The following is a 22994-nucleotide window of genomic DNA, read 5'->3' on the forward strand; positions in this document are numbered from 1 at the left end:
TTCCCAGCCCATTCCCAGTTCCTCCCCAGTTCACTCCGAGATCTCCACCCTCTGCCAGTGTCCCCCATCCCCTCCCCTCTCTCTGAGTATCATCCCAGTCTTTCCCAGTTCATTCCAAGTCCCTCTCAGTCCATTCCCAGTCTGCCCCAAGGCCACACCACCCCTCCCCTCTCTCTCCACGTTTCTCCCAGCTGATCCCAGTGTGTTCCCGCTCTCTCCCAGTCACCCCCACCTTGTCCATCTCTCTTCTGCCCTCGAGCTCCCAGCCCAGCCCCGGCCACCTGCTCTGCTCCTTGGTGGATTTCTACCCGGCCCACACCCAGCTGAGGTGGTTCCAGGGCCAGCAGGAGCTCTCTGTGGTGGCCACCGACATGGTCCCCAACGGGGACTGGACCCAACAGCTCCTGGTGCTGCTGGAAACCTCAACCCGGGCCGGGCTCACCTCCACCTGCCAGGTGGAGCACGTCAGCCTGGAGCACCCCCTGAGCCAGCACTGGGATACAGGGGAGGAATTGGGGGCACTGGGACAGCCACTGGGATGTGCTGGTTTCAACTGGGAGGGAGTTGGAGAGCCTGGTTTCAACTGGGAGAGGAGGTTGTGGATTTGGAAAGGCTAAGAAGGGGTTTGAAGGATACTGGGGAGGGTGGGATGGGGTTCTGGGGGTCCTGGTGGACACTGGGAGGGAGTTTGGGTGTGCTGGGTGTGACTGGGAGGGATGTGAGTGAGCCTGGAAGAGCTGGATGGAGATTGGGGATGGAAGAGCAGAGATTGGGACAAGGTTGGTTGTGCTGGGAAGAGACTGGGAGGGGTCTGGATGAACCCTGGTGGGGCTGGGAAGGGAATGAGAGAGAGTTTGGGGGTCCTGGAGCAGTGGGGGACAACTGGAAGGAGGCTGTGGGATACTGAGAGGGACAGGAGGGGCTTTGTTGGGTCCTGGGAAGGTGAGGAAGGGATCAAGAGGGAGGTTTCAGGGATCCTGAGTAGGTTGGGAGCAACCAGGAGGGTGCTTGGAGGGGCCTGGGTGCCTGTGAGAGTTTCTGGGGGGTCCTGACCCCTGCGGAGACCCCAGAGATGCTGCTGGATGCTGCCACAGCAAGATGCTGGCAGGAACTGGAGACTCCGAGTTGGGCTTCATCTTCCTGGCACTGGGGATCTGGTTCTACCTGCACAAGAAAGGGGGGTCCCGTGAGTCGTATCCCACCTCCCCCAGAATGTGAATGGTCCCCCCGGGGACCCCAGCCCGGTGTCACCCCCTTTACTCTGCCCACAGAGCTCCTGAGCCACTGGCAGTGAGAGCCCCTCCCCGTGGCCCCGGACCCGACCGGGATCCCCTCTCCATCCCCACGCTGATTTTGGGGGGGTCGAGTGTCCCCCAGCCCTGCTGTCACTCTGCCCCTGCCCCCTGCTCCCAGTGTTCCCAGTAAAGCTTCCCAGTTAAACCCAGCCCAGTTCCTGGGGGCACTGGGGAGGGACTTGGGGGGACCCCACGGCGGGGCCGGCCCTGGGCAGGGAGGGCGGGTCCAGGTGGGGAACACTGCCTGCTGCGGGTCTGCCCGGCAACTGGTGAGTCATCAGCCCCGCTCTCGCTGATTGGCTGACTCTTCTCCACCGCGTTCTCTCATTGGCTGAGGAGAGGCCCGGCAGTGCAGAGAAGGAACGGGAGAGATCCCGCCCCGAGCACCGGCACGGGGACAACAGACCCAGCCTGGGCACAGGGAGGGAATTTATTACCAACCAAACCACGGCAGCACCAGGAGAAGGGAAAGAAATCCCTCCAGCACCTTCCCCCACCCAACGGGGATCACCCACAACAGGGTTATCCACCATGGAGAGACGGGGACATCCGAGTTTAGACCAAAACCAATTTTATTGAGTGTACCAGGTGTTTATACAGGGATTGACTTGTATGGTGCTTATAGAGGGCTCTGATTTTGGTAACGATTTCCCATTGGTTACACATTCTTCGTGACATCCAGTAACCTGGGAACATTTATCTTATCACAAAGACTCACACCATTTTTTCTGGTCACTTCTTGCCCAGGGAGACTGAAACTGTGTCTGTGTCTCCCACAGTTTCTGCTCAGTCAGGCCTCAGATATCGGGCCCCTTTATCAGCTCCATTGCTTTACTCTCTGTTTTATTCCCCATACGGGGACACCAGGGCTCTGCCCCACGGGGGTCACTGGGGATCATCCAGCCCGGATCCTCCCATGGGGAATGGAGCTGCAGCAGCGCACCAAGCTCTTCCCTCACTCTCTTCCCTCACTCCAAGCTCTTCCCTCACTCGGGGCACTCACAGGGCTTCCCTTAGTGGTGCCTCCGTTGGTGTTGTGTCAGTTGAGAGCTCCCGGAGAAGCTCTTCCCACACTTCCCACACTCGTAGGGCCTCTCTCCAGTGTGGATGCGCCGGTGCTCAGTGAGGCTGGAGTTGCGGTTGAAGCCCATCCCGCAGTCGGGGCAGAGGAAGGGCCTCTCCTCTGTGTGAATCCGCTCATGTAGGAGGAGATTGGAGCTGCTCTGAAACCCCTTCCCACACTCCCCACACTCGTAGGGCCTCTCCCCAGTGTGGACCCTCTGGTGCTGGATCAGGCTGGATCTCCAGCTGAAACCCTTCCCACATTCCAAGCACTTGTGGGGCTTCTCCCTGCCATGAGGCTTCTCCACCAGCTCCGAGCTCCGCCTGGATCTCCGCCCGCCTTCCTGGCTCAGGGGGGCTCTTTCCTCCCCGCAGCTCCCTGGGCTGGGTTTGCAGCTCCTCCTCCTGCAGCATCTCCGGGGCTTTCCCTCCTCCTCCATCCAGCCACGCCCTGGAAATGACAAATCCTGATTTGACAGAAAAACAAGAGAAAAGCTCCTTTTACTGGAGGTTCCTCCTTGCCCAAGTTCATCTCAGGAAGTCACTGGGAATCTTGTGTCTATAAGAACCTACAAAACACCAAGATTTAGCTCAAAAATCCTGCAAACTTCAAGACACAGTACAAAACCTCCCCAAACATAACAGCTCAGCAAATCCACCTCCAAAACATAAAGATTCAGCTGCCACATAAAACCAAAGCACCAACATTTAGCCCAAGAAAGCTCAGAAAAACCAAGATTCACCCTGTGAAAATCGTGGATCCCCCTCCACAGTCACCTGCTGCATGTGGGGGGAGCAGCACTCCTGGGGCTGGGGGGAGGCTGCAGACACAGGGAGGGGTGGAACCTTCTGCTGCTTCCTCTTTCTGCTCCTCCTCCTCCTCCTCCTGTGTCTCTCCTCTTCCTCCTGCTATTCCTCCTTCTCCTGCACAATCCCACCCTCCCCTGCCACCTGCATCCTTTGACCATTTTGTTCCTCAAGCCTGCTTCTCCTTCCCTTCTCCTCCTGCCCCCAGCCCCAGCACCCACTGCCGGCTCCCTCTTCCCCCCAGCCCCACAGCATCCCAGCGCAGGGGCAGGGATGGAGCTGGGGCAGGTCGGGCTGGGGCAGTGCTGGGCTCTCGGCCGCTCCCGCCCGCACTCGGTCCCCACTGCAGCCGCTCCCGCCAGGACAGCGCGGGGGGGCCCGGCCTTGGCGCTGCCCCACTCCCACCTCCCCAAATTCCCCTCGCGGGGCCATGGGGCCGAGGGGGGGCGCAGGTGGGGTCCAGGTGGGGAATGCTGAGATAATTTCAAGAGTGGGTCCCCAAGAAGAAGAATTGGAATTTGTGGTAGACACAGGGGCAGAAAGAACCTTTCTGTTAAATATTCCAAAAGGTTATAGTGTAAGCAAAGATACCGTAATAGTAACAGGAGCAAAAGGAGAGAGTTTCACAGTACCCATTATTAAAAATGTGGCAATAGAGGGAGAAACTAAATTTTGGATGAGGGATGTTTTCTTGGTCCCAGGGGCAGGTAGCAATTTATTGGGACAAGATTTACAGGTGAAATTAGGAATAGGGGTTGTTCCAGAAGATGGGAAGATGACAGCTAGACTTTTAAAACTAGGCCAGGAGGATGGAAGAAGAATTAACAAGGAAGTTTGGGCTGGGGAGGGAAATAGGGGAAGATTAAATATTGACCCCATAAAGATTACAACTGAGGAAAAAAAAATTGTCCCATACATGTATGGCAGTATCCTGTATCTTTAGAAGGACGGGAATGTTTAAAGCCAGTAATAGAAGGACTAACAAAGGATGGGACATTAGAACCTTGTATGTCTCCCCATAATACCCCAATACTCCCAGTAAAGAAGCCTGATGGGAGCTATAGACTGGTACAAGACTTAAGGGAGGTTAACAAAGGAACTCAGACCCGCTATCCAGTGGTACCAAATCCTTATACTCTTTTCAGTAAAGTTCCTCCCCAGCATCAGTGGTTTAGTGTAGTGGACCTTAAAGATGCCTTTTGGGCTTGCCCATTAGCCCAGGAGAGCAAGTTATCTTTGCTTTTGAATGGAAGGACCCACTAACTGGAGAAAACAGCAATTAAGATGGACAAAACGACCACAGGGGCTTACAGAATCCCCAAACTTATTTGGACAAGCTTTAGAAACAATACTACAAACTTTCCCCACTCCCCCTGAAATACAAATTATCCAATATGTGGATAATCTTTTACTTTCTGGGGAAGCTGAAGCTGGAGAGGCTACTATAAAGCTTTTGAATTTTCTTGGGGAAAAAAGATTAAGGGTATCAAAAGGGAAGCTGCAATTTGTAGAATCAGAGGTAAAATATCTTGGACACTTGCTTAGTAAGGGTAGTTGGAAGCTCAACCCAGACTGAAACACAGGGATTCTATCCCTTCCCCCTCCCTCTTCAAAGGGGGAAATCAGAAAGATACTCAGATTATTGGGATATTATAGATTGTGGATTGAAGGAAATACACAGGCAGTAAAATTTTCGAATAAAAAAAACTGACAGAGGGAGATGATATAAAATGGATCAAAAAGGGTAATGAAAAACTAAGAAAAAAGAAGTAAAAACTAGCCCAAATATCAACTTTAAGCTTACCTTCACTAGCAAAACCCTTTCATTTATATGTAAATGAAAAAAAAGGGGTAGCTCATAGGGTTTTGTTTCAAGAGTGGGGAGGAGTAAAGAAACCCGTGGCTTATTTATCAAAGATGTGGGATCCAGTAAATCAAGGCTGGCCAGTGTGTATTCAAGCTATAGCAGCTACTGCAATCCTAGTAGAGGAAAGTCATAAACTGACTTCTAGAGGTAAATTAATTGTAATTGTGTGCACACCTCATGCAGTACTAAATTTCTTCCAATTTGCTTTGTGATTTTTATCTTGAAATACATAACTTACTGTACTCTAACATTGAAAAACTAGTTTACAGCTGTGACATAGCAAAACCTGCTATTAATTTGAGTCAATGCAGGCTGTTCAATCAAGTGTTCTCAGTGTGTAAAGTTAAACTAAAGGTAACACCAACTGCTTGGTAGGTCAATGAGAAACATTTTTCCTTCCAACCAGTCCTTTTTCATGTACCCAAATGTGTTTTGCTTTCTTCGTTTTTTTGTTTTGTTTGTTTGCTAGTTTTTCTGGAAGTGCTAACTACTTGCAGTGTATCTAGAACAGCAAATAAAATTGTGCATACAAAACACTTGTAAAAAAATAGGGCTCATTTTTTCCCACAATGGGAGGTGGCTACATATAGAAAAGGGAAACTACAAAGCTAGATGAAGAAAAAGTTTCAGTATCTTCTAATGTAAACAATTTGTTACTTCCAGCATCACAGTGGGTGTGTGACACACACATATGAAAAAGATGGTGAGGGAGATCTCTGTTTACTACAGTTTCCTATTTCTTGAATGAGTTAGAGAGCTATGAAGCAATTGTGATTCCTTGTGTGGATTACCCAGGCCTGCAGGGAGGGCTGGGCCATGGTTCCCTCTGTGCTGCAGGCAGCCCTGCAGCGTGGCAGCAGTGGCTTGCCTCTGGTGAGTTTGCAGGCAGGGTGCTCCAGCACTGCAGTGCTCAGGGGCAGTTTCCTATTTTGACACCAAAGCTTAAATTCAAGAGTGCCTCTTCCCATCCAGTTATTGTTTGTACTGTAAGAACCTCTTCAGAGAGTGTCTCCTGGCAGTCAAAAAGAGAGTATTGCAGAGATAAATTCCTTACTTGCTGTCTCCCCCACTGTATCCACATTTTGTCTATTCCCTCTTCAAATTGTAGATTTGTAAAACTCATGCTCTGTGTCCTCAGATGCCCTTCCCAAATCAAACCTTGGCTTCTTTGCAAATTATATTGCACTAACAAGCATTGCCTTAAATTTTTTATTGCAGGCAAGATCACTTCAGAAGTAAGTTTTTGTTTACCTTGTTCCTAAACCCTTTCAAGCTTGTGAATGGAAAATTGTGACAGCAAAATAAGTCTTTAGTTTTAGCACTGTCAGCTCTGGGTAGCTGGTAGCCCTTGGTGGAGGGTGCCGTGAATTAAAGGCCTGCAGAACACACATAACAAAAGTAATTAAATTTGTAAGGAAGTTGAAAAAGGAGGGAGAGGTGATTGGCAGACTCACCTCTCCAGGATGTAGGACTAATGTTAGAAAGTGGACTGATATTGGAATGTGGATGTTGAAATGTGAAGAGAGAAAAAGAGAGTGAAAGAGAGAGAAAGGGAGAAGAGAGAAGAAGGGAGAAAAAGAGAAAGAGAGAGAAAGGGAAAGAGAGAGAAAGAGAAAGAGTGAAATACGCCCCAAAGTCCCCATACCGCAGCTATTTGTAAGTTCTCCCCCATTCCTGCTAGACAGAGTGACAACAAGGGGAGGGGAGTGAGGAAGTACAGTCAAAGGCAAAGCTGTGATAAAGAGGGAGAGCTGGACCACCAATAGAGATAAGATCAAAGCAGAGATAGCTGACTCTCACAATGTGCTTTATTTTCTTAAACAAGACTTCTTTTTTTTCCTTCTGATTTTTGTTGTTAAGGAAAGGAGGCTTTTGTTCTGAAGAATGGGTCTGTAAGACTAAAACAGTTGGATGTTGCCTAAAAAGCAAAAAACCAAGAGATGTGATACATCTTGTGTTAAATTTGGGCTAGTCTTTTTTTATTTAACTAATTATAGCTCACAAGAAGAAGAATTGGCCTCTGCAGCAATTAGCACAGCTGGATACAAGAAGAAGAAGCAGCTATAGAAAAAGTTTTTAGTTAAACCCAGAAAGTTTTGAAGAAAACTAATGGTGAAAGTTAATGCAGTATTGTTTTTCTTTTCTTTTAACACTGTGTTATTAAGAAGTCCTTTCCAGGTACTACTAAAGCAGCAATCCCAACCATGGAAAAGAGGGTGAATTCATGCCAGCAAAATAAAAGAATTTGTGAAGAAACGTGAGGAATGGACTATCACATCTAAACCGGGTGATACCAAATTGACTTTCAACCAGGACTGGGTGGTAATGGTTTGGGAAGACCCAAATGACCCAAGGCAGGTACAAAGAATAACACCTAACTGAGAAATAAGGCAAAGCTTGCATCACTGGTTCTAAGCCCTGCCTGAATAAGCCCTGAGACGCCTCCGACACCTCCTTGGCAGAGGAACACTGCCACTTCAAACAGGAGGATCGGGAGTGTTTGAGTCAAAGAGTTCTGATAGTCTGGCCTTAGCCTGTGACTTGTACAGGCAAGAAGGGAAATTGCCATTAATACTATGCTGTATACTTTATTTGATTCATCCCCATATTGGACATGGCAGCTGGGTTATAAGTGAATGTTTAAATTAAGAGAATAATTGGCATTGTAGCTCACAAAATCTATGTTCTCGTGGCAAGAAGTATTGAGTACTGAATCAATCCCCTATACAGAAAGACCTCAAAAACTGAAGTAATAAATTGGTTTTGTAGATGGGGATTATCAATGCCTGTGGACTGAGAGATACTTGAGGAATGGTGGAAAACCACAGTTAAAAGGTGTCAAAAACAATTTGCCTGGAAATGAGTAAAAAAGGAGTGACAAGGGAAACAGAGGGCAAGCCTGGATTGAGCACTGTACTCACCAGCGAGAAGATCACACGTACCTGCTGTGGGCAGCAGCCCCACAGGCAGGGGAGGTGGGGGTATAAGCCAAGCCAGACCTCTGTCATTCCTGTTTCTGTCTCTCATTTGTTGTCTTTTCCCTTCTGAGATAGCAGCAAGATCGTGTCACAAATGCTACAGAAAGTATCACATGGAAAGAAACCAAAGTTCCTTTTTATTACACACACCCATGTCAACAGCCACTGTTATAACCCATCCAAATCAAGTACCTGCAGGAAAAAGGGGGAAAATTATCACATTACAAAGAACTTTGGAAAAAGTAGTAATACTTGGGGCATGGAATGTCCAAAAGGAGAGAGATGGATTTGTTTTACATTTGATCTTAGAAATATAGTCCAAGATTCGGTAAAGAGACAGTTAGTAAAAAAAAAGGTAAAACAAGCACAGCAGTCTAGCTCTGTGTTAACCCCAAATTATATCCTGAGTCATATTAAATGACTCCAAGCAGTTATAGAGAAGATAATAAACAAAGCTGCTCAGGCATTGGAATTAATATGGAGTCTGCAAAGCCAAACATCACCTGCAGTGCATTAAAATAGGTTGGCTTTACACTAGTTATTGGCTAAAGAATGGGGTGTACAGATTGTTGAAAATAGATGGCAATGAGGATGTCATCCTGGAAAAAACAAAGGATATCAGAAAAAAATTACGACCCAGGTATCAGTCCAAAAATGGGAAAATAACGTTAAAAACTAGCAAGTGGGGTAATGTATTGAGAATGGGATGGTGGAAGAAATTAGGATTCTTCCTTTTATGTGTTACAAGTGTTTTGATATTTCTTCTTTGTTTAATCCCATGTTTTATTTGATTACCAACAGAGTCCAAAGAATGCAAGAGGACAGGAAATATTCTTTATAAATCATTTGGCTTGAGCAGTAAGAGGTGGGATTGTGAAAAATGCATATTTATGATTGGCTTTTCGCAAATGTTACAATGAATATTATATGTGTCATGTTAGAAAGTTATGCTGTATTAATTCCCTTACGTATTGTGTTAAGTGTAGTTTTAGGTTACAACATAATGTTAAAATAGAGATTATGTATGTGGGGGGAGTTTTCTTTTTAGGAATGAGATGCTCCCTTCGAAGAACACCTAAATCTTCCAAAGGAGAGGAATTTATGGCTTCTGATCAGGAGAAGCTAATTTCTTCAGGCCTTGCTCAGACTTGAAGACACCAGGGGATTAAAGGGAACAGTTGACATACAACAGAGTTTCTTGTTTAGAACAGAATGTATGCATAACCATGAAGGATGTATGAATATGCAACAAGTGTCTTGGTTTAAGGGTGATTCCTTTGTTCACAAGTCAAGCTTTTCTTGACTTAGGGTCTGAGAGCATCTGGACGTCTGTAATTCTTTGCTCTTTTTGTCTTGTAATTGTCCTAACTCTAATTGTATTATTATTTTTAAAACCATTTTATTACTATTAAACTTTTAAAATTTTAAAAACCAAGTGATTAGAGTTTTTCAAAATTTTCAAAACTAGATGAGATTTAAAGGTGACCCTTTAACTCATGAACAATAAATAGATGATTTGAAGGGGAAAAAAAAAGCAGCAGATTGTGGGGGGGGCACAACTGAGGCTGCTGAAGGCTGCTGTGGAAGAGAAGCTGCATTCCAGGCACCCAGGAGGAGCTTCAGAAATGCAAATTAACACTGCTGGGGCAAACTGGGGACAATGTACCTGGCTCTTCTTGCCTGGGGCAGGAATTGGCTGATTCCCTCTGCCCCTCACCCCAAGCTCTGCCTGCTTGCACGGATGGAATCTGCACAGCTGAAGGCAGAGCCCATGCTGAGGATCTCTGACTCTGCAACAGAAATGGCTGAAGCTGCAAAGGGAAACAGCAAATGGAGAATGTTGGGAAAACTTCACTAAAATAAGGGGGGGATCATCCCTCTGCCCACTCCAACATCTGCTGTCACTGTCTGTGCTGTACAGGGTGTATCAGAGCACTGGGGGTTTTGCTAGAACAAGTTCAGGGAAATCAGTTGGAATTCAAGTATATGATGAAGGAGTAAGAAAAAAAATGGTCAATTGATGCAGCCCCAGCTTGAGGGAGCGCCCAAACATGGGGAAAAGATGAACGGCCACCAGAACAAATCCTACAACACCATGGACCAGCCCCTGGGAACCAAAATGATTTTGTGAAAAATGCATGTTATATGGCTCTGTGCAGATAGTTACTACATGTATTATGTTATAATGATAACTTGTGCTGTATGAACATCTTAATAGTATGGTAAACGTAGCTTTGTAGATAAAATTAAGCTTTAGCAGTTAAAAGAGAAAATATGCATGTGTGTGTGTGTGTGTGGGGGGGGGGGGGGGGGGGTTAAGGAATGAGAACACCTAAATTCGCTCAAGGAACACCTAAATTCTCCAGACAAGAGGAATTTATGGTTTTCTTACTAGAAGAAGTTAATTTCTTCAGGCCATGCTCAGACTGGAGGATGCCGTGGGGATTAAAAAAAAATAGCTGACATACAACAGACAGAGTTACTTGTTTGAAATAGAATGTATGCATAACCATGAAGGATATAAGAATATGCAACAGTGTATTTTTTTAGGGGTGATTCCTTTATTCACAAGGTATGCTTGTTGTGGCTTAAGCACCCAAGAGAGCATCTGTCCATCTGTAAGTCTTTGCTTTTTAATGTCTTGCAATTGTCCTAACCCTAAATTTTTAGTAGTCTAATTGTATTCCTACTTTTATAACCATTTTACTAGTATTAAACTTCTAACATTTTAAAAACCAAGTGACTGGCGTTTTTCACAAAATCAAATAAGGAGACAGAGAACCCATTTATCATTTCAATGGCATCATTAGATTACAAGCTGTCCTCAGAATAAGAACCAACCAGACAGCTCCAGCTCCTGACCTTCCTGCCGACCAAGCCACTGAAATGAGGAACACAACATTTCACCAGGGGATGGGATCAGATTATCTCTTAGCAGAAAAAGCAGGAGTTTGTGGAAAACTAAATTACTCAAACTGCTGTTGGCAAAGAGATGACAAAGGAAAAGTGCTGAAAAAGATAAGAAAGGAAATAGGAGAGCAGTTTATGTATTGGTCCAAACATGGAAAGGATGAGAATGGGACACGCTTTCCTGGCTCCCCAGAACACCAGGGGTTAAAGGAATGCTGCTTCTCCTCTTCTGTGCTGCAGCAACTCTCATCTTTTTACCATGCTCCACACCTTGGCAGTGCAGCTCATCCAGCAGCTGAGCCAGGGCATGCAGGTGGCAGCCAGGCCTCCTGATCCACAAACGGCGACAAAAGGACAGGGAATGAGGGCACCGAGAATAATCCCAAAACCAAAGAGGACCCGGGAAGAACAAAACAGAGTCAAGGAGTGAATCTGCCTGGAGATCGGGGCAAGGAGTTGTAGAGAAGGAAGTAACGGGAGAAACCATCAGTTCCAATAAATGGTACAAATTGACCCAGACAGCGGCTCAAAGTCCCGCTACATTCCCGAACTTGGAGGAGAAGAACAAAGACTTAACAGAGCCATGAATATCGGCTGTTCTACAAAAGGAGGGTGCACATTAACGAGGACAGGCTCCAGGCGCATCGGGAAGTCGGAACCTTCCAAGGAACTCAGCCGGTGGGCAAAGGCAGAGGGAGATCGGCCGGGAAAATGAGGATAAAAAGGAGGCTGCGGACTACAGCCACGGCAGAGAGCGCACGGCAAATGCCCCACGGCCTCTGCCCCTGCTCGGCAATAAAGTCACTTTGACAGGACTCCTCGCTCTCCGCCGGGCACACGAACCTCCGGCGACGGGAATTTCCCCGCCCGCTCCCGGCCGCGGGGCAGCCCCTCTGTCCTACCCACAGCAGCCGGGCCGAGCCAGCGCTGCTCCGGCAGCGGCTCCTGCCCGGCCCCGGCGGGAAGGAGGCCGCGGGCAGCCGCTCCCGCAGCGCCCTCAGCCCGGGGCCGGCACGGGCCGGACACGGCACCGGCGAGCCGCCGGAGCCCCCTGCCGCCCCCTCCGCCCGCAGCCAGCCCCGAGCCCCCGCAGAGCCCAGCGCGGCTCCCACCTGCGCCGGGGCCGCCTCCGAGCTCCGCCGCCGCCGCCTCACCGCGCTCCGGCCGCTGCCGCCGCTGCCGGGCCCGCACAGCCGCTCGGCCAATGGCGGCGCTGCGCGGCCACGGCCGCCCTCAGCCCGCCGCCGGGGCCGCGCCGCGCCCCGCTCCCACCAATCAGCGCGCCGCAACCGCGACTGACGGCACCGGCGGCCAATGGCAGCGAGCTCGGGGCGGGCTCTGCGCACGGCCCCGCCTCGCCCCGCGCTCTCGGCGCCCCCGGGCTGCGTGAGGGGAAAGCCGGAGATGAGGAACAGCCCCGGCACGGGCCCGGGCCGAGCCGGGATTGAGCTGCCACACAAACAAACTTCTCCGCGCCTCCCGCCACGGCTTTCCCGGCCCTGCGCCTCCCGTGCCTCCGCCTCTGCGGGAAGCCCAGGAGCCTCACTTCTCCTGCCCCTCGTTAGCGCATCAGTGCTTCGCTTTGATTTCCCCCGAAAAGGGAAACCTGCCCAAAGCCCTGTGGGTGGGTGGGGCAGGGGAGAGATTTCTGGCAGAAAACTCCAAAGACTCGGAGCAGGAGCAGGAGAAGTCAGTGCAGAGCCTTAAATGCAGCTTTCCCCACGCCTCCCTGCTCCCAGCTGCGGGATCTCTGCATCCCCATGGACCTGCAGGGGATCTCTGCATCCCCATGGACCCGCAGGGGATCTCTGCATCCCCATGGACCTGCAGGGGGATCTCTGCATCCCCATGGACCTGCAGGGGATCTCCGCAGCCCCATTGTAATATATGTTATGGAATAATTTGTGCTTATGAAAAATATGCATCAAGTCTGTTGTGCCTCTAGAAAAAGAATCTTCAAGTTTTAAATGAGCAGTGGCTGCAGCCGTGGCTGGAGAAACCACAGTTGGCAGGGAAAGAAAGACCTAATTTACAAATGAAAAAAGGTAGCTCGGTGCAGAGATGGGCCCTTTCCGGGGAAAATCCAGGAGACACCCAACGTTTAACCCCTGCTCTGCCGGGGAGCCAGGAAACCGTGTCCCATTCCCATCTTTTCCTTGCTTGGACCAATACAGAAACTGCTTTCCTATTTCCTTAATTATCTTTTTCAACACTTTCCCCTTGTCATCTCTTTGCCAACATCAGTTTGAGTAATTTAGTTTTCCACAAACTGCTTTTTTTTCTGCTGACAGATAATCTGATCCCATCCCCTGGTGAAATGTTGTGTTCCTCATTTCAGTGGCTTGGTCGGCAGGAAGGTCAGGAGCTGGAGCTGTCTGGTTGGTCCTTATTCCGAGGACAGCTTGTGATCTAATGATGCCATTGAAATGATAAATTGTTTCTCTGTCTCCTGATAGGAATTTGTGAAAAATGCCAATCACTTGGTTTTTAGAATTTTAAAAGTTTAATAATATTAAAATGGTGAAAAAAATAGGAATATAATTAGACTAATAAAAATTTAGAGTTAGGACAATTACAAGACAATAAAAAGGAAAGAATATCTGAGGTCCAGATGCTCTCAGGCACTTAAGCCAAGAGGAATGTACCTTGTGAATGAAGAAATCACCCCTAAAACAATACACAGTTGCATATTCATATATCCTTCATGGTTATACATACATTCTATTTGAAACAAAAAACTCTGTCTGTTGTATGTCAACTGCTTTCTTTAATTCCCACGGGGTCTTCGAGTCTGAGCAAGGCATGAAGAAATCAGCTTCTTCTAATAAGAAAACCATAAATTGCTCTTCTCTGGAGAATTTGCATGTTCCTTGAAGTGAGTATCTCATTCCTTAAACCACCCCCCAACACACACATGCATATTTTCTCTTTTAACTACTAAAGCTTAATTTTATCTACAAAGCTACATTTACCATACTGTTATATGTAGCAGATATAATTGGTGCCATTTCTAGTATGATATATGTGATATTGAATATTTGTTAGATTTGTTAGAACACTGTAACACTCTACACGTTTGTATAAGCATTCCCCCCCACCCTCGCAGGTGAGACCGGGTGTATATTGGAAACTGATTTACAAGTAAGAAGGTGCGGCTCCCCACGAGATGGGCCATGGCTGGGGAGATGCAGGAACCCCAGGTGCTGATCCTTGCCTGAAGGACCCGAGATGGATATCATGGAAATCCTTGGGCAGACACAGGTGAATGCAGCCTTCCCTCCTGTAAATTTCATCAAGGGATTCAACATAATTGTGAAAAACGCCAATCACTTGGCTCCCTGGGCTGGGTTTGCAGCTCCTCCTCCTGCAGCATCTCCGGGGCTTTTCCTCCTCTGCCATCCAGCCACACCCTGGGAATGAAAAATCCTGGTTTGGGGAAAACCAAGGTGAGACTGCCTTGGACTGGAGGCTCCTCCTGCCCAAGTCCATCCCTAGAACTCAGCAGGACTCTTGTGTCCATGAAAATCTCCACAGTATCAAGGTTTAGCCCAAAACAACTCTCCCAGGAGTTCCCTATCTCTGATCTCGCCACTTTTGGGGTTCCAGAGGTTTCCTTTCCTTGGGATGATGGGGGTCCAATGGCTCCAGGGGTTCCCCGTTCTCAGGTGTCCTGCTTAGGGATGATCCAGGGGCTGTTGGGGCTCCATGGGGTCCCTTTTCCCCTGATGCTCTACTCTGAGATCCCAGGTGTCCCAGGGGTTCCTCCTCTCCAGGCTCCCCCCCTTTCCAGCCAGCCGGGGGTCCCCCAGCTCCAGGATCGCCCCTCTCTGCTCTCCCCACTCCGGGGGTCCCAGGGGTTCCCCTCCTCTGCTCCCCCGGGGGTCCCCAGGACAATGTCCTCCCCCTTGGTGACACTGGGCAAGGGCCACATGGACTCCCAAATATCCCCCAGGGGGCTCAGCTTTGGGGTCCTGCAAGATCCAAACCTACACACACACAGAGAAAAAAACCTCCCGGGGTTTATTTGGGCCTCCCAGACAACATCTGGGGCTGAATTCCACAATCTGCAAGCTCCCAACACACCCCAATAAAAAAACCCTCTCAGGGACCCCCCGATAGATTTGGGGCGAGCTCCCCCTCCCCTCTCACCTGCAGGATGAGCTGGGGGCGATGGTCCTGGGGCCAAGGGTGCTGCGGCCTCAGGGGGCACTGGAACCTCCTGTTTCTCCTCCTTCTCCTGCTCCTCATCCTCATCTTCCTCCTCCTCCTTCCTAATCCCACCTCCTGCCCAGTTCCTGCCTTCTGTATATTTCGAGTGCAGCACCTTGCTTGTTTTTAGAGCGAGAACAAAGATCCCCGCGGGAACACGGCTTGCTGGCTTTAGTCAGAAGTAGCAGTGACTAAAGGTCCTGTTTCCTCTGCTGTGCTCCCGTCCTTGTTCCTCCTCAGTGTTCAGGCTGGGCTATGGGGTGTCCCTGTTTGCTGCATTTTCAGAGCTCCTCCTGGAGCCTTTGGGCAATAGGCTGTGCCCTGGGAGGGTTCTTTGTGCTCCTTTGTGACCCAGGAGAACCTTCCGGGCGGTTTCTGCGTGAGCTGCTGCTGTGATGTCACAGGAGCACTGCCACGTCCCCGAGGTGCTCCCGTGGCTGTGGGACACGGAGGCCTCAGTGTCCCCAGTGGCTCTGGGCACTGCTCCTTGCCGGAGGATCCTCCTGCCCGAGGCATTCTCAGCACCAGCCCAGCCCTGACGGGTGTCCTTGTGTGCTTGCAGGGCTGCAGTCTGCAGACGTGTGCAGCGCAGCCAGAATGATCCAGCACGTGGCTGCTGCAGTTTGCACGCTGTACTCTGTGGCTTATTCGGGCTATTTTTTAACCCACTTGGCACGTAAGTCGAGGTTTTCTCTCGGTGCTGTGGCTTTGGGCTTGCTGTGTGCTTTCTGTTCTTCCTCTGGACCCGAGCTGACTTTGTAACCAAATGGCCATGAAGGCTCCATTGCTTTGGGAGAGCTCCTGCCAGCAGCTGCAGCTGAAAAAGGGGGTGTCTGCAGCCAGCGGGGCACGCACAGCATTTGCAATGAGCCCTGGGGGGTTCTGTTCCCTCCAGCGGGGAGTCTGTGGCAGCAGAGCCGGGAACTCCCTGTCCAGCCAAGAACTGACCCAGCCCAGCATTTTGTGCTGTTCTCTTGCTGTGGGAAGGGACTGTGGCTCCTGGAGGGACGCTGGGAAAGCAAAATGCTCTCTCGGGGTTGCCTTGCACTGTGGCATTTCCCACGACAGGCAGTTTTTTCCTGACAGCATCTGGTTCATGTTCCCTCTCCTGTTGCAGGGCACCTCATGTGTGGATTCCGAGCAGCTCCTCCTCCGGTGAGTGGGAAAGGAATCTTTGGTGTTTGGAATTGTGCAGCAAGCTGTGAGCTCGGCGTGTGGCAGCTGAGTGCCAGCTTAGGAGGCTGAAGGAAAGTTCCTGTCAGAGTCTTTGCAGCAGCAGCAGCAGCAGCAAAGGGATCCCCAGCAGATTTCTCCTTTTCTGCTGCTGAGCTTTTGAAGAGCTGCAGGTCTGGTTTTGCAGGCAGAGGATTGCTTGCTAGCTTTAGCCACAGTGGAATATCGTTTTCCCAACAATAAGTGGCAATGTCGACTTTAGCCCATTGTTAGTTTGAAGGACTCCAAACCCAATTTCTGCTTTGTGCAGCTGGATGTGCAGCTGAAGGTAAATAAGGTGATCACTGAGATAGAACTTCCCGTCCCTCACGCTGCCATCTGTCCACAGGGCACAAAAGCAGCACCAGCCCCTCCTCTGGCTCCCTCTGCTCCCAAAGAGGAGGCCAAAGAGGAGGAAGACAGCAGTGAGCTCCCCGCTGTTCTCGGGGATGCTGGTGAACTTCCCTCGGTGCCGGGAGATGACAGTGAACTTCCCGCTGCTCTGGGAGACGAGGGCGAACATCCCGCGCTGTGGGAATACAGCGGCGAGGCTCCCGCGGCGTGGGACAGGTACAGTGGACATCTCCCAGCGTGGGACGAGGGCAGTGGATGTCCCCTGGTGCAGGACGAGGATGGCCAAGCCCCCATGGTGTGGGATGAGGACAGAGGACATCTCCCGCTGTGGGATGAGGACAGAGGACATCCTGTGTCTTGGGAAGAGGAGGGTGAACTTCTCCCAGCATGGGAAGAGGACAGTGAACATCTCCTGGCTTGGAAAGATGATGGCGAACCTGCAGCATTTTGGGAAGAGGACCCAGAACCTCCCTGTGCTTGGGAAGAGGACACTGAACCTCCCTGTGCTTGGGAAGAGGACACGGAACCTCCCTCCGCTGTGGGATCCTGGGCTGAAGGTTCTGACAGCAGCACAGCCCTGCAGCCAGAGGGGAGAGGGGAGTGGTGCCTGGTGCAGCTGAGTACGTCTGCTCTGTTCCTGTGTTCAGAGCAGGGGGCTGTGTGTGTGTCTCGGCATCAGCTGCAGCCAGCGTTGCTCTGCAGCTGAATGTCACAGGGGCATTTATTGTCCTTCCCCAGCTGAGACCAAGGGGCTCACGGCCCCAGGGAGTGGGGCTGCATTCTGGCTCTGCTCTGGCGGGGTCTCGCTCTGGGAGGGAGCCTCTTCCACGTGGTTTCTTTCAGGGAACATCGTGAGCGTGGCGGAGCCTGCCGAGAAATACCTGGAAGTGGAGCAGATTGGCCAAGGGTAAGTGCACGGCAGCTACTTCTGCACAAGCAGCCCAGGGGCTGTGCTGGTGCAGGATCAAGGGAGAAGTCAGGAGAGCTCCAAACACCTTCAGACACTGGGGTGCCATCCTGCTGTCTCTCAGTCCTGATCAGAATTGAGAACTGTGGTCAGAAGGAGCCGTCACAGGCCCCTGAGGCCGGCAGTGTCCTGCCTGCAGCAAGGAGCAGGACCTGTGAGATCTTCTGTGTCTGGAACTGGATTGCCTAAAAGAGCCACTCACCATCTGGAGACTGTCAGACAACAGCTCTCAAGGAGATTTCTTTCAAGTATTTTGCTTCATAAAATATCTTCCGGTCAGAATTAACAACCTAAAGGTTTAGAAACAGTAACCGGAGATGAACTAATAAGTGCTCTATTCCAGCACAGCTCGTAGAGCCCATACATTCAGCAACAGACACAGAGCTGATGCATTCTGGGGGAAAATGCATCACCTGCCTGATGGCAGGGCCCTTGTGGATCCTGCAGGTCTTAGGCAGGAAATGGAAAAGGATGAAATGCATTCTTTTCCAGTTCTTTAGACACCCATTGCTCACTTCAGGTTTTGAACTAAAGCAATTCAGCGTGGACATTTGGGATTTGCTCCAGCCCAATTCCTTCGTGTTGGGTCTCAGTTTTCCCTTGCACACCTGGCATGGCAGAGGGCTGGTGGCTGCTGCGCTGTTGTTGCAAGGGTCGATGCACCCAGGTGTTTGTGAGCGCTGCAGGCAGCAGAGATCTCCTGTCTGGGCTGGCTTTCACTCCCAGGGCCTCAAGTGCTGCTTCTTTCTTCTCTGCTGTTTTGTCTCCAGGGCTTTCGGAACCGTTTCCAAAGGACTCGACAGGGCCACTGGAGGAGAGGTCAGTGCCAACACGCCCAGCACGTCTGGCAGCTCTCCAGGGCTCTCCCCTCTGCTGGGAGCTGTGGCTGCAGCTCTGGGGGCCAGCAGAGCTTTCCTGCACAGGCTGCTCCTCTGAAGGCAGAGCAGTGTCAGCCTGCAGAGCACAGCTGGGACACACTTGGTCCTTCTGGAGTGCCCAAAGGGATGCAAGGAGGGCAGCGGTGTCTGTCAGAGCAGGACGCGCTGGCTTGCTCTTCATATCTAAAAGCTCTTCATATCTCCAGCATCAGGGCTGGAGACTGAGGCCCAATTTATCTTCACCCCAGCCGCAGACAGGAGCACTATTTAGCAGTTTTTCCATCCTGCCTTTCATCTTCAAAGGGTACCTCAAGGCCTAATTAGGGTGAGATCCTGCTTGGGCTCAATTTGGTGATTTAATTCCACTTCAGCTGTCCACAGAGAGAGAAGGAGAGAAATGAGAAGATGGATGTCCAGAGCAAAGCTCTCTCCTAAACCCTGCAGTTGTTTTTGGGTCTGGGGTCAGTGACAGCCTGTGACAGGGATCACCTGAGCAATGGATGTGTGTGTTTGCTTTGTTGTGCAATCCCAAACAAAGCAGCTGCATCTGAAATCATGACCAAATCCCATGGAATTGCTAAAGGGTTCCTGGCTGTTTTGCTCTGTTTTCACAGAACCAGAATTACCTCCCGCTTGCAAAATGTGTTTGAATAATAATGAGAGTGTTGAGGCCATTTGAGAAGACTGTAGGTGCAGAGAATGTGGTTAGAGCTGGGAGGCTGACAGCTGAGGGGCCATTTCTGCAGAGCTTGCAAGGCCAAATGTCTCTGGCCATGTGTCCTGTAAGCAGCCCCAGCAAGCAGAGCAATGGGCTGTGGGAGTGGCCCTTGCTGAGCTCTGGTGCCCATCCCAGGGCAGTTTGGCACAGCCCGGCTCCGTTGCTCCAAAAAGCCTCGCCCCGTGTTGGCTGTGGCCTCCTGCCACAGACTCCTCCAGTTAAAGGTCTGCAATGTCCCTCAGGTGGCCATAAAGAAAATGAGTCTCAGAGGGCAGAACGGGGAACACGCTGTGAATGAGCTCCTGCTCCTGAAGGACAAGAAGAACCCCAACATTGTCAACTCTTTGGACAGGTGAGTGCTCCAGGCCTCATCCCGTGCACGGGCCCTGCCTTAACCTTTCCTGGCACCCGTAGTCTGTAGCCTGTTTTGAAAATGCCTGACCCAGCCGTATCTTCCCAAAACAACAGCCTGGCAGTTCGCTCCCTCCGTGTGCTTTGATTGCTTTGGTTTGGTTTTTCCTTCAAGTTGACCCCGTTTTCTGTGTCTTACAACAAGTGCTGATAAACCACAGCAGAAATTATTTCCCTTGGCTTTCTCTTCCCAGCCCTTTTCCATTGCTGCAGATGCCAGGAAGACCAGGTCCTTGTTTCCAGAAATGCCTCATTTGCCCATTTTGCACTGGCCTTGCCTGTTTCTGAAGGGACTTTCTGAAAGGTTTCTGATTGCTTTTGTCCCAAGTGCTGCACGGCCTCCTCCCCTGGATAACCCTGGGGGTTGTGTTGCCTTGTTCTGCAGGGAATGGTGGAACTGATGAGCTCAGAAGCTGAACCAGCTGGGGGCCAGTGTTGTGGTTCCACACTGATCTGGGCTGTTGCTAAACTGCATTTTTCACCTGCTTGCCATCTAAGGCCTCTCCTTTCTCACAGGTGTCTCTTCCCTTAGACTGTGCAGATTCCAAGGACTCTGCAGCCTCGCAGGAATGTCTCTCCATGGGATTCTGTCCTCATGGACAAGTGACCTGGAAACAAAACTACACTCCAGGCTTTTCCATGGGGGAATTGAGCACTGCACATTCATCTCCATGCCACTGCTTTCCTCTTCCAGCTTCCTTGTTGGCGGAGATCTCTGGCTGGTGATGGAATACATGGATGGAGGAACTTTGCAGGACGTTGTCAGACAGACACGCATGGCTGAAGGAGAGATGGCAGCTGTCAGTCGGGAGGTGAGGGATCCTGCCTGTGGCTGCCACGGCTTGGACACGATGGTCCTTCCACACAGGCATGAGAACAGGAGTGGCTCCATGCTCAGGGCTCTGTTTGTTGGTTTCATGAGCTGGAGAAGAAAGAGCCTCTGCAGTGAACGGCCTGCCAGCATTGCTGCACTTCTGCTCTGTTCTTGCTCTTTCCTGCTGTTGTGGCACTCTCTGTCTGTTCTGGATTTGATGTGCTGTTCTCAGCTTTGCCCTGAACCGTTTGCCTGGAGCCTGTCTGCTCTGCACTCCTGGCCTGTCACAGCAAAGCTGCTGCTGTCAGAATTCGGAGCTGTCCTTTCTTGTGTGATAGATTCCGGCCATTGGTTTTTGTCCTGGTGTTTCTTGTTCTCTCTCAGTGCCTGCAGGGCCTGGATTTCCTCCATGCGAACCGGGTGATCCACAGAGATCTGAAGAGCTCCAACATCCTCCTGGGCATGGCCGGCTCTGTCAAGCTGGGTGGGTGTTCCTGGCCAGGCACGGCGCTCCCGGGTGCGGCTGTGGGGCTGCTTCCCAGTGCCGGCCAGAGCCCCACAAGGGCTGCTGGGGGCACTGCCCGGCCCCTGCTGCCAGCTGAGAGCGGCTGCCCCTGCAGAGAGCTCCGGAGAGCAGCAGGGTGCCAGGGGTGGCTTTGCTCTGGGTATGGCCCTGCCAGAGGGGCAGGAGTTGGAATCTAAAGCTTCAAGGGAATCAGGAAAAGCCACTGCACGAAAGCTGAGGGTTTCTTTAAGGGTCCAGTTCCACCTTCCCTTGGCTACAGCCCTCAGCACTTTTCCAGCTCACTTCACTACTGCATTCTCAGACTGAGAGTGGGGAGTCTTGGTGCTTGGTTTCCTCATTCCAGCTGCCTTTGACAGTGTTTGTTTCTGTCCTCAGCTGATTTTGGCCTCTGTGCTCAGCTCAGCTCTGAGCAGGACCGGCGCAGCTCCATGGTGGGCACTGCTCACTGGATGGCCCCAGAAGTTGTGACCAGTTGTCCTTATGGCCCCAAGGTGGACATCTGGTCCTTTGGCATTATGACCATTGAGATGGTGGAAGGAGAACCTCCTTACTTCAAGGAAACGAGGGCCATGGTAAGAGGCAAATTCTCCAGGGGCTGCAGAGCCCTGTGAGCACAGGGTGACCCTGCACTGGGAGCAGCAGCTGGAGGTTTCTGCACCTGGGGAAGGGAATTCCCAGAGCACTCGGGCCTCAACACAGACAAATGTTCTGCAGTCTCCAGCAACAATTTGCTTTGGGATTTATGCTGTTGCAGCTCTTCTGGCTCTGAGGATGACCTGAAAATGTGAATCAAGTGCATCAGCTCTTTCCAATGGCTGTGGCAGCACCAGGGTTTGGGTTTTTTGGTTGGCATAGGAAAATGAGCTGTAAGCAGCATCTCTGCCAGGGAGGAAAGTGCCCCTGGAGCTGGGGCTGAGAACCCGGGGTCGCTGTGAGCACCTGTGGGTGGGAAGGAAGCTGGCAGAGCGCTGAGTTTGCTTTTCCTGCAGGCTCGCGCTCTGATCCGGCACAACGGGACCCCGCAGCTGCAGGAGCCCCGGCGCCTGTTGGCTCTGCTGCGGGACTTCCTCGAGTGCAGCCTGGAGCCGGACGAGGAGCAGCGCTGGTCTGCCCAGGAGCTGCTGCAGGTGAATGCCGAGCGGCTGAGGGGAAGCAGCAGCGCCAGGGAGGGGTTTTCTGCTGGGGCCCCTCCGATAGTCTCCAGCCTCGCTGCGTTCCACACGCAAAGCAAGCAGAATCCTCGCCGGGTTTGGCTTGGCAGGGTCCTTTCGAGGGCATCTGCCCCTGGTGCCCCACAAGGAGCAGGGCCATCTTCAGGCAGGTCCGGTGCTCAGAGCCCTGCCTGGCCTGAGCTTGGATGTTCCCAGGGAGGAGGCACCTCCCACATCCCTGGGCACCTTCTGTCAGTGTTTCCCCACTCCTGGCAAAAAGATTCTGCCTTAGATCTAACCTGAGCCTGCTTCCCTCTCCTGAGTTTCTGACCATTTCCCTTTGTCCTGTTGCAACAGAGCCTGTGAGGAAGTTGACTCTGGAAAGTAACAGTTCATTTCTTTCTTTTTTATCCTTTGGGCAGCACCCATTTTTATCATCAGCCAAGCCTCTCTCCAGCCTGACCCCTCTGATCACCGCAGCAAAGCAACTGAGGGAGCAGCGGAGGAGATGAAGCAGTGGAGGACAGCTTTTAGTTACAGTAGTTAGTTAGGACAACTAGTTAGTGATGGTAGTTAGCAGTGCTAGTTGGTTATGGTAGTTAGGACAGCCTGTTTGTTACGGCTCTTATGACAGCCTGTTTGGTATGACAGTTTTTTGAATAAAAACTCTCTTAAACCTCAAGTCCCTTGAGGTGTCCCTTCCTCCTCCCTCCGTGACTCGGCTGCCCGGAGCAATGTGAGGGGAGAGCGGGCCCAGCCTGGCCCAGAGCTGAGCCCCAGCAGAGCCCTGGCAGAGCCCAGAGCAGCCTCGGATCTGCAGAGTCAGCCTGGGAGG

General features: G+C 51.0%; 1 protein-coding gene across 1 annotated transcript; it reads left to right on the top strand.

Annotated features, from left to right (window-relative positions):
- The first annotated feature begins 1098 nt into the window (after positions 1 to 1098).
- On the top strand, positions 1099 to 22778 carry LOC144248836 (uncharacterized). The gene is made up of 11 exons (XM_085565439.1): positions 1099 to 1186; positions 14237 to 14359; positions 16685 to 17335; positions 17514 to 17601; positions 18432 to 18480; positions 19500 to 19609; positions 20363 to 20480; positions 20867 to 20966; positions 21384 to 21580; positions 21998 to 22135; positions 22582 to 22778. Exons 1-11 carry the CDS (start codon positions 1099 to 1101, stop codon positions 22669 to 22671), a joined length of 1752 nt encoding a protein of 583 aa, XP_085421565.1. The 3' UTR covers positions 22672 to 22778.
- The last annotated feature ends 216 nt before the right edge of the window (positions 22779 to 22994 follow it).

Source organism: Lonchura striata, chromosome 36 (genome assembly GCF_050655825.1).
Source record: "Lonchura striata isolate lonStrDom1 chromosome 36, ASM5065582v1, whole genome shotgun sequence".
Classification (NCBI taxonomy): domain Eukaryota; kingdom Metazoa; phylum Chordata; class Aves; order Passeriformes; family Estrildidae; genus Lonchura; species Lonchura striata.

Coding starts and splice junctions, on each gene's coding strand:
- LOC144248836 (XM_085565439.1), top strand. CDS start 1,099: ATGCTGGCAGGAACTGGAGACTCCGAGTTGGGCTTCATCTTCCTGGCA. Junction 21,581..21,997: donor TCAAGGAAACGAGGGCCATG/GTAAGAGGCAAA, acceptor CTTTTCCTGCAG/GCTCGCGCTCTGATCCGGCA. Junction 22,136..22,581: donor CTGCCCAGGAGCTGCTGCAG/GTGAATGCCGAG, acceptor TCCTTTGGGCAG/CACCCATTTTTATCATCAGC.